The sequence below is a fragment of the Jaculus jaculus genome, chromosome 5, assembly GCF_020740685.1.
Source record: "Jaculus jaculus isolate mJacJac1 chromosome 5, mJacJac1.mat.Y.cur, whole genome shotgun sequence".
Taxonomy (NCBI): Eukaryota; Metazoa; Chordata; class Mammalia; order Rodentia; family Dipodidae; genus Jaculus; species Jaculus jaculus.
The window spans coordinates 163375807-163389059 of record NC_059106.1 but is presented as its reverse complement, the minus strand read 5'-3'; the positions used below and the strand labels follow the sequence as shown (position 1 = coordinate 163389059).

The 13253-nt window shown below is 42.9% G+C and overlaps 1 protein-coding gene and 1 non-coding gene across 4 annotated transcripts in view; one reads left to right on the top strand and one right to left on the bottom strand.

Moving 5' to 3' along the window:
* Brwd1 (bromodomain and WD repeat domain containing 1) overlaps positions 1-13253 on the top strand; it is a 134054-nt gene that overhangs the window by 67651 nt on the left and 53150 nt on the right. For all 3 annotated transcript variants that reach the window (XM_045149804.1, XM_045149806.1, XM_045149805.1), the window contains exons 23-26: positions 1602-1791; positions 5025-5150; positions 5243-5350; positions 12802-12926. In XM_045149804.1, coding sequence (XP_045005739.1) covers positions 1602-1791; positions 5025-5150; positions 5243-5350; positions 12802-12926 — 549 coding nt within the window. The remainder of the gene's footprint in view (positions 1-1601; positions 1792-5024; positions 5151-5242; positions 5351-12801; positions 12927-13253) is intronic.
* LOC123461251 lies at positions 8118-8313 on the bottom strand. Its single transcript, XR_006637540.1, has one exon. It is a non-coding gene; the product is annotated as a small nucleolar RNA SNORA73 family (small nucleolar RNA).

The window sequence follows — 13253 nt, the reverse complement described above, 5'->3', positions numbered from 1 at the left end:
ATTTTTGTTAGGTGGTGTTAGACATGCTTCCTTGGTTTCTCATGCCCATGGATGGCTTGTGATGCCAGTTCAAATCATTATTCTCTGCCTTTTGTAGCCTTTTTGGTGGTGATAGGACTATTTAGGGTATTGTATAATCAATTTCTATAAAATTACAGTTTTCCTGCAAGGGGAGTTTTTTTTTCTTCTGTTTTTTTTTTTTTTTTTTAATTTATTTGAGAGCGACAGACACAAAGTCAGAAGGAGAGAGAGAGAGAATAGGCGCGCCAGGGCTTCCAGCCTCTGCAAACGAACTCCAGATGTGTGTGCCCCCTTGTGCATCTGGCTAATGTGGGACCTGGGGAACCGAGCCTCGAACCGGAGTCCTTAGGCTTCATAGGCAAGCGCTTAACTGCTAAGCCATCTCTCCAGCCCGGGAGTTTTTTTTTTAAAAAAAAAAAAAACTTTTTTTTTTTTTTTTTTTTAATTATGGAAAGAGACAGAGAGAGAATGGTCGTGCCAGGGCCTTCAGCTGTTGTAAACAAACTCCAGACGCATTGTGCCACCTTTTGCAGCTGGGTTACATGTGTCCTGGGGAATCGAACCTGGGTCCTTTGGCTTTGCACGCAAGCGTATTAACCTCTAAGCCATTTCTACAGCTCTTTTTTTTTTTTTTTTTTTTTTTGTCTTTAGGCCTTTTGTTAGATCAGATCCCATTTGTACTTAAAAAAAAAAAAAAATTCCATCAGGCGTAGTGGTGCACACCTATAATCCCAGCACTTTGGAGGCAGAGGTAGGAAGAACACTTGAGAGTTTGAAGCCACCCTGTGACTACATAGTGAATTCCAGGTCAGCCTGGGCTAGAGTGTGTCTCTACCTTGGAAAACAAACGAACAAACAAAAAATCCACTGCAAGTGAACTCCAGTTATATGTGTCACTTTGCACACCTGGCTTTACATGGGTACTGGGGAATTGAACCCAGACAGTTGGCTTTGCAAGCAAGATGTTTTAACTGCTAAGCCAGCTCCCTGTTTCCCTCCAAAACAATTCCAAGTAGTTACATTCCTCCTTTCCAGTTTTGCTGAAGATTTCTGTCTTCTTCCTTGTTAGATCTTCATTCTACTCAGTCTTTTTTTTTTTTTTTTTTTTTTTTTTTTTTTTTTTAAAATATATGTTTTTGTTTTAGGCCAGTGACTTTCTTTTTTTTTTTTTTTTTTTTTTAATATTTTATTTATTTATTTGAGAGCGACAGACACAGACAGAAAGACAGATAGAGGGAAAGAGAGAGAGAATGGGCGCGCCAGGGCCTCCAGCCTCTGCAAACGAACTCCAGACGCGTGCGCCCCCTTGTGCATCTGGCTAACGTGGGACCTGGGGAACCGAGCCTCGAACCGGGGTCCTTAGGCTTCACAGGCAAGCGCTTAACCGCTAAGCCATCTCTCCAGCCCTCTACTCAGTCTTGATGGTGTGTGTTGTGTGCAGGATGTTCAAGTGGAATCTTACTAGGATCTCACTTGCCTCTTTCCATCTTCTCTCTTCTTTTTCCCCTCAGTGTTATGTGATGAACTTGTTGTTAGTCTTAGGTCCTGGTCCCATGCAATTTAAAACTCTCTTCTTCCAGTGACTCTTCATCTAGATACTCAGATTGGACAGCTGATGCAGGGATCAACTTGCAGCCACCTTTACGAATGTCATGTCGCCGACGAATTACCCGATTCTGCAGTAGCTCAGAGGATGAAATGTCTACAGAGAATTTATCTCCTCCAAAAAGAAGATGGAAGAGAAAAAAAGAAAGTAAGCCTAAAAAGGAGGTAAGAAAAGTATAATAAAATTTATTATGTTTTACTACTTTTATAGCTGTGGTGTCTTCTATATCTAGCAATTAGAAGTCTTTGAGAAGTTGTAAGTTCTATTTTATTTCATTTTTAAAGGTTGGGTCACACTCGTAGCCCAGGCTGACCTGGAACTCACTCTGCAGTTCCAGACTGGCCTCAAGTGCTAATTAACCTCACGTGGGATTAAAGGTGTTTGCTGTCATGCCCAGTTTGTTTTATTTTCTCCATTTCATCCCTTCCTTCCTCTTCTCTTTCCTCCTCTCCCCTTCTGTTGTTGCAGTCAGATTCTCACTGCTGGTAGAAATCACCCAACCTAGAGTAGCTTGTGGGAAAAAGAGGTTTATTTTGGCTTACAGGCTTGAGGAGAAGCTCCACGATGGCAGGGGAAAACGATGGCATGAACAGAGGGTGGACATCACCCCTTGGGCAACATCAGGTAGACCATAGCAACAGGAGAGTGTGCCAAACACTGGCATGGGGAAACTGGCTGTAATACCCATAATAAGCCTGCCCCCAACAGCACACTCCCTCCAGGAGGCATTAATTCCCAAATCTCCATCAGCTGGGAACCTAGAGAACCTCTAAGTTTATAGGGGATACCTGACTCAAACCACCACATCTTCCCTTCCCTTTTTTTCCTTTTGTACTCCTAGAATTATTGAACCCAGGGCCTCAGGCCTCACTTTTGATTGGTCAGGTGTCTGGTAATTACGTGGACATGTAGTTTAAGTTTGCCACAGTACTTCTTCATCCCTTCTCCATCTGCACTCTTCGGAGCAGTGTTAACGCTCTTCCCAGTCTGAAAATGTTTTTCTCAGCTTCCTCTCTGTCAGCAGCACACTCTCCATTTTTATCTGATGTGCTCTGTCCTCATAGTTTTCCTTTAACAGCACCTCTTCCTTTACTGTATGTGCCCCGTAGATGCTCATCTCATGCAGGTAATGGTGATTTATAAATGCCAAGTCTTGTGTTGTCAAAGATTCCTAAAACTCTTTCTTTTGGTTTTTCGAGGTAGGGTCTCACTCTAGTCCTGGCTGACCTGGAATGCACTATGTGGTTTCAGGATGGCCTTGAACTTGAGATTAAAGGCGTGTGCCACCACACCCAGCTAAACTTAGGTATTTTCAAAAAATACTTATTTGCAAGCAGAGACAGAGAGAGCACGAGCGAGTGAGTCAGCACGAGAGCAAGTGCGTGTGTGTGCGTGCGCGCCAGGGCCTCTAACTGTTGCAGATAAACTTCAGAGGCATGTGCTTCTCTGTGCATCTGGCCTATGTGGGTCCTGGGAAATTAAACCCGAGTCTTTAAGCTTTGCAGGCAAGCAGTTTAACCACTGAGCAATCTCTCAAACCCAAATTAGGTTTTTTTTTTTTTTTTTTTTTTGTTTTCTGAGGTAGGGTCTCACTCTGGCTTAGGCTGACCTAGAATTTACTATGAAGTCTCAGGGAGGCCTCGAACTCACTGCGTTCTTCTTTTTTTTTTTTTTTTTTTTTTTTGGTTTTTTGAGGTAGGGTCTCACTCTGGTCCAGGCTGACCTGGAATTAACTCTGTCATCTCAGGGAGGCCTTGAACTCATGGCAATCCTCCTACCTCTGCCTCCCAAGTGCTGGGATTAAAGGCGTGTGCCACCACGCCCGGCTCACTGCGTTCTTCTATCTCTGCCTCCTGAGTGCTGGAATTAAAGGTGTGCACCACCATGGCTGGCAAATTAGATACCTTTAAGAACAAATATTTACCACTTCATGCTTTGGCAGACCAGGAATTTGAGACCTGATTTGTTAAGTGGCTTGGGTTTTTGAAGGTCCCAGTATATTAGCTGGGGTGCTGCCATCTGGAGAGCTTTATGAGCATGGATGCACTGAATGGTGTACCTACTAAACTTACTTATGTGGTCTTTGCTGGCTTCAGCTCCCTGTCCCATGCATCTCTTCCTATAGGTAGAGGAAAGACCAAGTGTAAAAAATATTTTTTGGATTTTGCTTTTTTGAGGTAGGATCTTACTCTAGCTCAGTCTGACCTGAAATTCACTATGTAGTCTCAGGATAGTCTCAAACTCATTATGATCCTCCTACCTCTGCCTCCTGAGTGCTGGGATTAAAGGCATGTGCCATTACACCCAGCCTAGGAATTTTTGGTTATACTTAACCAATACTAGGCTTGAAACTCTGAATTCAAGGTAGCTGGGCTGAGGTAGGAGGGTTGCTATGAGTTCAAGTCCACCCTGAGACTACATAGTGAATTCCTACCTCAAAAAACAAAACAACCCTGAAATCAGGCGGACTTCTGGGATGTAGTGCAGTGGGTCAGAGTGCGTTCCCAGCATGCCACAGCCCTGGAGCCCATTCCCAGCATCACACAAAGCTGGTGTGTCGTGCGAGGCTATAATCCCAGCACTCAGGAGAAGAATCAGGAGTTCAGTTTTCTCAGCTTCATAGTAAGGGGCAGTCTAGCCTGGGTTACATGAGACCTTGTCTCAAGGAAAGTATGCACAGGGAGGTAACGCCTAGTGGTAGTCTTAGCAGAGTGTGTGGAAGACTTAGGCTGAATATTAGCCCCTGGTTGTGGTATATAAAGTGACCTGAGGGGCTGGAGAGATGGCTTAGCGGTTAAGCGCTTGCCTGTGAAGCCTAAGGACCCCGGTTCGAGGCTTGATTCCCCAGGACCCACGTTAGCCAGATGCACAAGGGGGCGCACGCGTCTGGAGTTTGTTTGCAGTGGCTGGAGGCCCTGGCGCTCCCGTTCTCTCTGTTTCTCTATCTGCCTCTCTCTCTCTCTCTCTCTCTGTCCGTCACTTTCAAATTTAAAAAAAAAAAAAAGTGACCTGAAGTATGTTTAGCTATTCAGGAGGTAATGCTAGGGCAGATCTTGTTAGTTCTACCGTGTTGTAGAAGTGATAGGTTCTAAGTGTATTAAGGATCCAAGTGTGTGTTCAAAAAGGAAACCTTAGCTGGCCATGGTGGCACATGGAGGCAGAGGCAGGAGGATTGCCATGAGTCCGAGGCCACCTTGAGACTACATACATAGTGAATTCCAGGTCAGCCTGTGCTTAGAATGAGACCCTACCTTGAAAAAGAAAAAGAAAAAAAAAACACCTTTAATGTTTATACCAAAAATAGTTACTCTGAATGATGATGATGTTCCTGTTTTCCAATTAAATAGTATGAGTTGACACTCTTCTACCAACAAGTCTCTCCCCTTCCCTTTGGCAGAATTTGCAAAGGATGACTTCAGCAGAGCTTGTGAATATGGAACATTTATATGAGTTTCATCCTCCCGTTTGGATAACAGACACCACACTTCGAAAGTCTCCTTTTGTCCCTCAGATGGGAGATGAGGTCAGAGTAATGCATTTAAAGTGATGAATATGAAAAACTTACATTGTTCTGTAGCTTTCTATTAAATCTAAATGATTACTTCTCTTTCCCAGGTCATCTATTTCCGACAGGGTCATGAAGCTTATATTGAGGCTGTCAGAAGAAATAATATTTATGAACTGAACCCTAACAAGGAACCATGGAGAAAACTGGTTCTTAGGGTAGGTTAGTCATGAAGTCATGACATATTGATGCATAGAGATGTAGTGTTGTTACACAGAAGACAGACTTTCAAAAGAGGCAAAAACTGGAAGGAAATTAAAACTCTTGTGTTATAAGAAAACAACTTGACCTTTTCAATACTTAATCAGTTTAAAATTTTTTCTTATTTTAAGGAAAATACTGGGGCCGGAGAGATGGTTTACTGGTTAAGGTGCTTGCCTGCAAAGCCTAAGGACCCAGGTTCGATTCTCCAGTACCCATGTAAACCAGATGCACAAGGGAGTGCATGCATCTGGTGTTTGCAGTGGTTAGAGGCCCTGGTCCACCCATTCTTTCTATCTGCTCCCACCCCCCTCCATAAATAATTTTTTTTTGGTTTTGCAAGGCAGGGTTTTACTCTTGTCTAGGCTGACCTGGAATTCACTGTAGTCTCAGGGTGGCCTTGAACTCATGGCAATCCTCCTACCTCTGCTTCTCGAGTGCTGGGATTAAAGGTGTGCGCCACCATTCCCGGCAAATAAAAATATTTTAAATAAAAATCCACACTTTATCAGGCTTCAAAGATTTTTCAGAATACTAATTTAGTAATTTTTTGTTGGTGAGTGCACGTGTGCACATACACATGCAAGGACGACTTTTGGATTGGTTCTCACCTTCCACCCCACTTGAGGCAGTCTTGCTGTTCACCAGTCAGTTTGAGAGTTTCTGGGACATTCTCCTAGGATTACAGATTACAGCTTCAGATTTTATGTCAGGTGTGAGAATTTCAACTCAAGTACTCAGATGGGAGGCAAGCGCTTTACTCACGGAGCACACCTCCCAGTTGAGGATTTTTTTTGTTTTAAAACAATATTACAGTTTTTGATTTGAGAGAATGAATGTGACTGAATGGGTGGGCCAGGGCCACTAGCCATTGCAAACGAACTCCAGACGCATGAACCACCTTGTACAGCTGGCTTTACGTGGGTACTGGGGAATTGACCCTGGGTCCTTTAGCTTTGCTGGCAAAGTGCCTTAACCACTAAGCCATCTCTTCAGCCCTGTATTATTGTTTTGTTTTTCTTTTGAGATAGGGTCTTGCTTTAGCCCAGGCTGACCTGGAATTTACTGTGTAGTCTCAGAGTGGTCTTGAACTCATGGCGATCCTCCTACTTCTGCCTTCCACGAGTGCTGGGATTAAAGGCTTGCACCACCATACCCAGCCAAGGCTTTTATTTATTTATTTTTTAATTTTTATTAGCATTTTCCATGATTATAAAAAAAATCCCACAGAAATTCCCTCCTCCCCCACTTTCCCCTTTGAAATTCCATTCTCCATCATATTACCTTCCCATCTCAATCATTGTACTTACATATATACAATATCAACCTATTAAGTACCCTCCTCCCTTCCTTTCTCTTCCCTTTAAGGCTTTTATTTTTTAAAGTTATTCAAAATGCTGATTAGGTCTTTCTTTCCTGCTTTCCTCCCTCCCTGCCTCCCTGTCTCTCTTCCTCCCTCCCTGCCTTCTTCCTTTTCTCCCCACTTTAAAAAATATTTTATTTATTTACAAATAGGTACAGAGAAAGTGTATGGGTGTGGCAGGGCCTCTAGCAATTGCAAATGAATTCCAGATGCATATGCTACCTTGTGCCTCTGGCTTACATGGGTATGGGGAATTGAATTCTGGTTCTTAGGCTTTACAGGCAAGCACCTTAACTGATGAGCTATCTCTCCAGCCCTCTCTCCCCTTTTTTGAGGCCAGGTCTCACTGTACTCCAGGCAGATCGGGAATTTACTTGAGTGCTGGGATTACATGTATGAGCTATCAGGACCACCAGCTGTTCTCTAGGTTTTGTTGGGATATTTTGGCAATGAGAATTAAAGATGAACAGTTTAAACATTTCAACGTGGTGACTTTATTTCTGGTAGTTTTTTTGTTTCTGTTTTTGTTTATTTGAGAGTGACAGAAAGAGGTAGATAGAGAAAGAGAGAGAATGGGCGCGCCAGGGCTTCCAGCCACTGCAAACTAACTTCAGATGCATGTGTCAGCTTGTGTATCTGGTTTACATGGGTCCTGGGGAACCGAGCCTCGAACAAGGGTCCTTAGGCTTCACAAGCAAGCGCTTAACCGCTAAGCCATCTCTCCAGCCCATATTTCTGATAGTTTTAAGAGACCACTAGAAATGCTTGAATTTATGAACAAGGCAGTTGTACCTTACTATTTATGCAAACAAAAAGTAGAGAAATTTACATGCCCTGTAATGGAAAGTGTATGAAGTCACAGTGCATTCATTCATGAATGACTGTGTAGAGCTCACATGTCCATGCTGCTTAGAATTTATTTGTTGAAGCTGGGCACGGTTGTGCATACCTTATATTCCACAACTCTGCAGTCAGAGGCAGGAGAATCAGAGTTTGCAGCTAGCCTAGAACTATAGAGTGAGCTCTAGGTCAGCCTAGGATAGAGCGAGACCTACCTCAAAAAGCAGAAAGGAAAAAAGAAAGGAATTTGTTTGTTGAATGACTAATGGGTGCATTTTCTTTTTTAAATTATTTGTCTTCTGAGAGAGAGCACACAAGCAAGGGTTTGTGTGTACATGCTAGGACCTCTGGCCACCATAAATGAACTTCAGATGCATGTGCCACTTTATGCATCTGGCTTTCTGTGGGACGTGAGGAATTGAACACTGGTTGTTAGGCTTTACAAACAAATGCCTTGATCCCTTAGCCATCTTTCCAGCCTGAATACATTAGGGAAGAAATGAGACAGTGAATTTTCTTTACGTTGTTTCCTGTATGATTTGTTTCCTCAGTCATTGTCCACTGGACTCTGAGAAGTCATAGGAATATGCAGGCCCAGAGTCAAAAGGCCAGTCTTCATTTCCATCACGGGGCAGAGCCTGTGCTCCCTTAGGCCACCTGCACAGAGCCCAGAGCCCAGAGCCCAGGGAGAGTGACCTCCCCAGATAACTGTGGTGGAGAGATGTGAATTTTGTTTTGGGCTATGACACAAGATCTTGTAGTTAATTACATTTAGCTAAAAGAAAAGAATCAAAACCAATGGTAGTTATCTGTGTTTACAAGTCCCCCCTCCCCCCAGGGTCTGTCTCCAGTCTGGGTTGATCTGAATTCACTATGTAGTCAGGGTGGCCTTGAACTCACAGAGTTCCTGTGCCTCCTGAGTGCTGAAACTAAAGGCGTGCGACACCCTACTATGGTGTTTTTGCATATACACACACCAACACCTAACTTGATATTTTGAAGGACTACAACAAAAATGCCATTTTAATTATTCGGCTTGTTGCTATGAATTTGGCTTTATGTCCATTTGGAGGTTTATGTCTCTTGTTTTAATACTGTGGACGCAACTACAGTGAATACTCTTCAGCTGATTTGGTATTTTCATATTGCATACTTGCTATAAGCACACTTTTGGAAAGTTTTGGTCATTTCTAGTTATGTGTGGATATGCTGAGCATGCTTTTAGTTGAGGATGAACAAAATGATTCTTTTATTTTGCTCACAGTGTCTGTTTCATGGTCAGTTGAGTACATACTCTCTACATTTGTGGTTTTGGCTGGTGTTTGCTGGTAAAATGGCCTTTCAGCATAGTGCTGAAGTGCTTAGTCATATTCTTTGGTGCAGACGGTTATAATATGCCTTAACCGGGCTATTTAGACAAGCTTCATTCTGGTATAAAGTATAGTGCTGTGGCATAGCTCCGTTTCTAAAAATTTTGGGGGGAACCTCTGAACTGTTTTTTTGTTTGTTTGTTTGTTTTTTGAGGTAGGGTTTCACTCTAGCCCAGGGTGACCTGCAATTCACTATGTAGTCTCAGGGTGGCCTCCAACTCACAGCAATCCTCCCGAGTGCTGGGATTAAAGGCGTGCACCACCACGCCTGGCTGAACTGTTTTTTATAATGGCTGTAGTTTACAAACCCACCAACAATGTATAAAGAGTTATTCAATACCCATTCAATACCCATTCTTGCCAGCACCTGTTAACTTTAGTGCATTTTACAGTAGACATCCTTACTAAAATGATCTCTACTCTTTTTACTTGATTGATTGGTTTTTGTGAGACAGACTTTAGCTGTGTGGTGTAGGCTGGCTTTGAATTCAAGGCTATCCTTTTATCTCAGACTCATGGAGGGCCGGGCTGCCTGCCTCCTGCTTCTTCCCCTGCTGTACATTTTCCTGACGACTGGTGATGTTGAGTTTTATGTACTTTTTGGCCAGTTGAGTATCTTCTCTTCTGGGTCACATAGGTCTGTTTCCCCTTTGTAATGGACTTAGTGTGCTGGTAAAGTTTTCGAGTTTCTTATGCTTTCTGGACGTGAACTTCTTGTCAGATTCATAGATTTTAGGGCTTCTCTTTACTGTGTTTCCTTTGCTGTGCAGAAATTTTGGTTGGACATACCACCAAGTGTTTGTTTTGTTTCTGTTGCTGTGCTTTTTGGAAAAATTTATTTTTTTATTTGTGAGGGAGGTAGGGGGGCGTATGAGCAGCAAGGGCCTCTTGCCACTGCAAATGAACTCCAGATGCATATGCTATTTTCTGCATACGGCTTTACATGGGTAACTGGGAAATTGAGCTCAGGTCACCAGGCTTTGCCAACAAGCACCTTTAAACAGTGGAGCCTTCTCCCCAGCGCATGGGCTGGACTTTTGACGTCATGTCCAGGAGCTCCCAGCTCTACCCTGGTGTGCTAGTTCTGCTTCTTCTTCATCGTCTCAGCTCTGACACTGAGGTCTTGAGTCACTTTTGAATTGGTGTTTATATATTGTAAACGATAACGGATCTGAGGAGGATCACTGAATTTCAGGTTAGCCTGGGCTGAACCGAGGACCTCCTCCACCACAGAAAGTCATTTATTTTCATTTATATGCTGATCTAAGTGTTTAGCATAATCTCTCTCGCTCCTTCCCTCCTTTTCTCCTCCCTTAGTCCCTTTCCCTGCCCTCTTCCTCTCTGTCTTTCCTTGTCCTTATCTCTGTCTGTCTGTTGTCTGTCATGGTCTTTCTCTGTAGCTCAGCTTGGTTTTTAGTTGACCGTCCTGCTTACCTCCGCCTTGGATGTTCTTGGATGGATGACAGTTTGTCCACAATGTTCTTGACCTGATTTCTTCGAGGTTTTTTCTTGTTTCAGTGCATGTTTAGTACCTTTATCAAAGATTTTGTGGTGCAGATAGATGGTTTGACATCTCAGCTCTTTTTTTTTTTATTTTGTTGCTGTATGTGTGTTTTTATGCTGTTTGAATTACTATGATTTTGTGTAATATATTTTGAAGTCAGGTAGAAGAATGCATCCTGTTTTATTCTTTTTTGCTCTACTTCTGGCTGTTTGAGGTTTTCTGAGGTTTCCTATGGACTTTCAGATTGTTTGATTTCTTTACTGAAGAATCCCTGCTACTTTGATAGGGGTTGCTCTGACTGTAGATTTCTTTGTTTAGAAAGGGCTTGCTATCACCATTCATTTATTTCTCCAGTTAATGGATGGAGGATACTTTGAAAACGTTTTTTCCCTTTTGGTCTTTTTTGAAACAAGGTCTCATGTAGCCCAGGCTGACCTTGGAACCTCACTGTGTAGCCTCAAACTCATGGTGATCCTCCTCTTGCCTGCTGGGATTAAACGTGTATACTACCACACATGGTTTCTTTGTGTATTGTTTATTTATTATTTGCAGGGGAGAGGCAGATAGAGGAAGAGAGAATGGGCATGCCCGACCTCTAGTTACTACAAATGAACTCCAGATGCCTGCACCACCTTTTGCATCTGGCTTACGTGGGTACTGGGGAAATCAAACTTGGGTACTTAGGCTTGCCAGGCAAGTGCCTTACCCTCTAAACCATCTCTCCATCCCATCTTTGAATATTTTTTTATGTCATTGTAAGCTTTTGTTTTAGTGTGTTACTGTTTTATTGTAGAGGTATTTCATCTCTGTTGGATTTATTGCTAGGTATATTCTTTTTTTATTATAATTGTTTTTTTTGGGGGGGCGGGTTCAGGTAGGGTTTTGCTCTAGCCCAGGCTAACCTGGAATTCAATATGTAGTCTCAGGGTGGCCTCAAAGTCACAGTGATCCTTTCTCTGCCTCCTGAGTGCTGGGATTAGAGGTGTGTGCCACCATGCCTGGTGTCATTTTCTTATTGACAATTTATATAATTGTAGACTATAACCCATGGTAATTTCCTCCCTCCCCCTCTCAATCAGTCTCTCTTTTATTTTGATGTCATGATCTTTTCTTCATCTTATGGTCTTGTGTAGGTAGTGTCAGGCACTGTGAGGTCATGGATATCCAGGCTATTTTGTGTCTGAGGGAGCACGTTGTAAGGAGTCCTACCCTTCCTTTGGCTCTTACATTCTTTCTGCCACCTTTTCTGCAATGGACCCTGAGCCTTGGAAGATGTGATAGAGATATTTTAGTGCTGAGCACTCCTCTGTCACTTCTCAGCACCATGATGCCTTCTGAGTCATCCCAAGGTCACTGTCATCTGAAAAGAGAAGGTTCTCTTACCAAAAGTGAGAGTAGCATTAATATATGAGTATGAACATTAAGAGAACTGCTTACTGTTCAGTTTGGTGAGCATAATACATAGATTTAGCCAGATACCAGCAGATGTTACACCCCTAGGGCTCATGACTACCCCTGTTTTAAGTTTTCAGTATCAGGGATGTATTGCCTCCCATGGAGCAGGCTTCCAGTCCAATTAGAGGGCAGTTGGTTTCCACCATGCAGACGTGCCACTATTGTACCCATTGGCTCATTTGGCCTGGCTGGCCAAATTTAAGGCTTGCAGTGTCCACTGTTTAGTCTCTCTCCCATTCAATTGCATGCAGTATGGCTTTTTTTCAGCTTTCTGTCAGCTGGTCTACATTGAGGTTTGTAGCTCAGCTGCAACAGAGTTTTTTTCAGTGAGCTAGGTATATTCTTGTAAGTAGGATTGTTTTGGATGATCATTTGCAACATTTGTTTAATGGATATGCCTCTTGTCTACTTAATATCAAGAAGCAGATTGCAAGAGAGGTTGTATTATGACAAATTCATTTGAGGGGCTGGAGAGATGGCTTAGCGGTTAAGCGCTTGCCTGTGAAGCCTAAGGACCCCGGTTCGAGGCTCAGTTCCCCAGGACCTGCGTTAGCCAGATGCACAAGGGGGCGCACGTGTCTGGAGTTTGTTTGCAGTGGCAGGAGGCTCTGGCGCGCCCATTCCCTTCTCTCTCTCTCTCTCTCTGTCACTCTCAAATAAGTAAAAATGAACAAAATTAAAAAAAAAAATAAACAAATTCATTTGATACTCTGTTTAAGGTGTTTCCTGTACACCGTTTGTAACTACTGATTACAACAGGTCAGCAAATATATAGTCAATTCCCTACAATACTACCTTTGTGAATGTATTAGGAAGAAAATAGTTCAAGAGTGCATATATTATTTTAACCACTTTTTATAAAAATGTCTATTGAAGGATCAAGAGTTGGTCAAAATAGTTGGAATAAGATATGAAGTTGGGCCACCTACACTCTGTTGCCTCAAACTGGCATTTATAGATCCTGCAACTGGAAGACTTACTGACAAATCTTTCTCTATTAGGTATGTATTATTATGTTTTCATAGAGTCAGGTCTTCCCATATTACTTAGTACTTACTCTTCCCTTATTAGGCAGGGTGCCCGTAGATCACTGTGGGCAGCCAAAGGGGCGTGTCGGGCTTTGGATGAGGACATCCTCTGGCGGTGGTCGTGCAGTGACATTCCGTTTCATACATATACATATATATGAATTCACTATGTAGTCTCAGGGTGGCTTTGAACTCACAGCAGTCCGCCTACTTCTGCTGCCCTCTCCCAAGTGCTGGGATTAATGGTGTGCGCCACCACACCTGGCTGCATGTATAATTTTCCATGAAGCTTATCTGGGC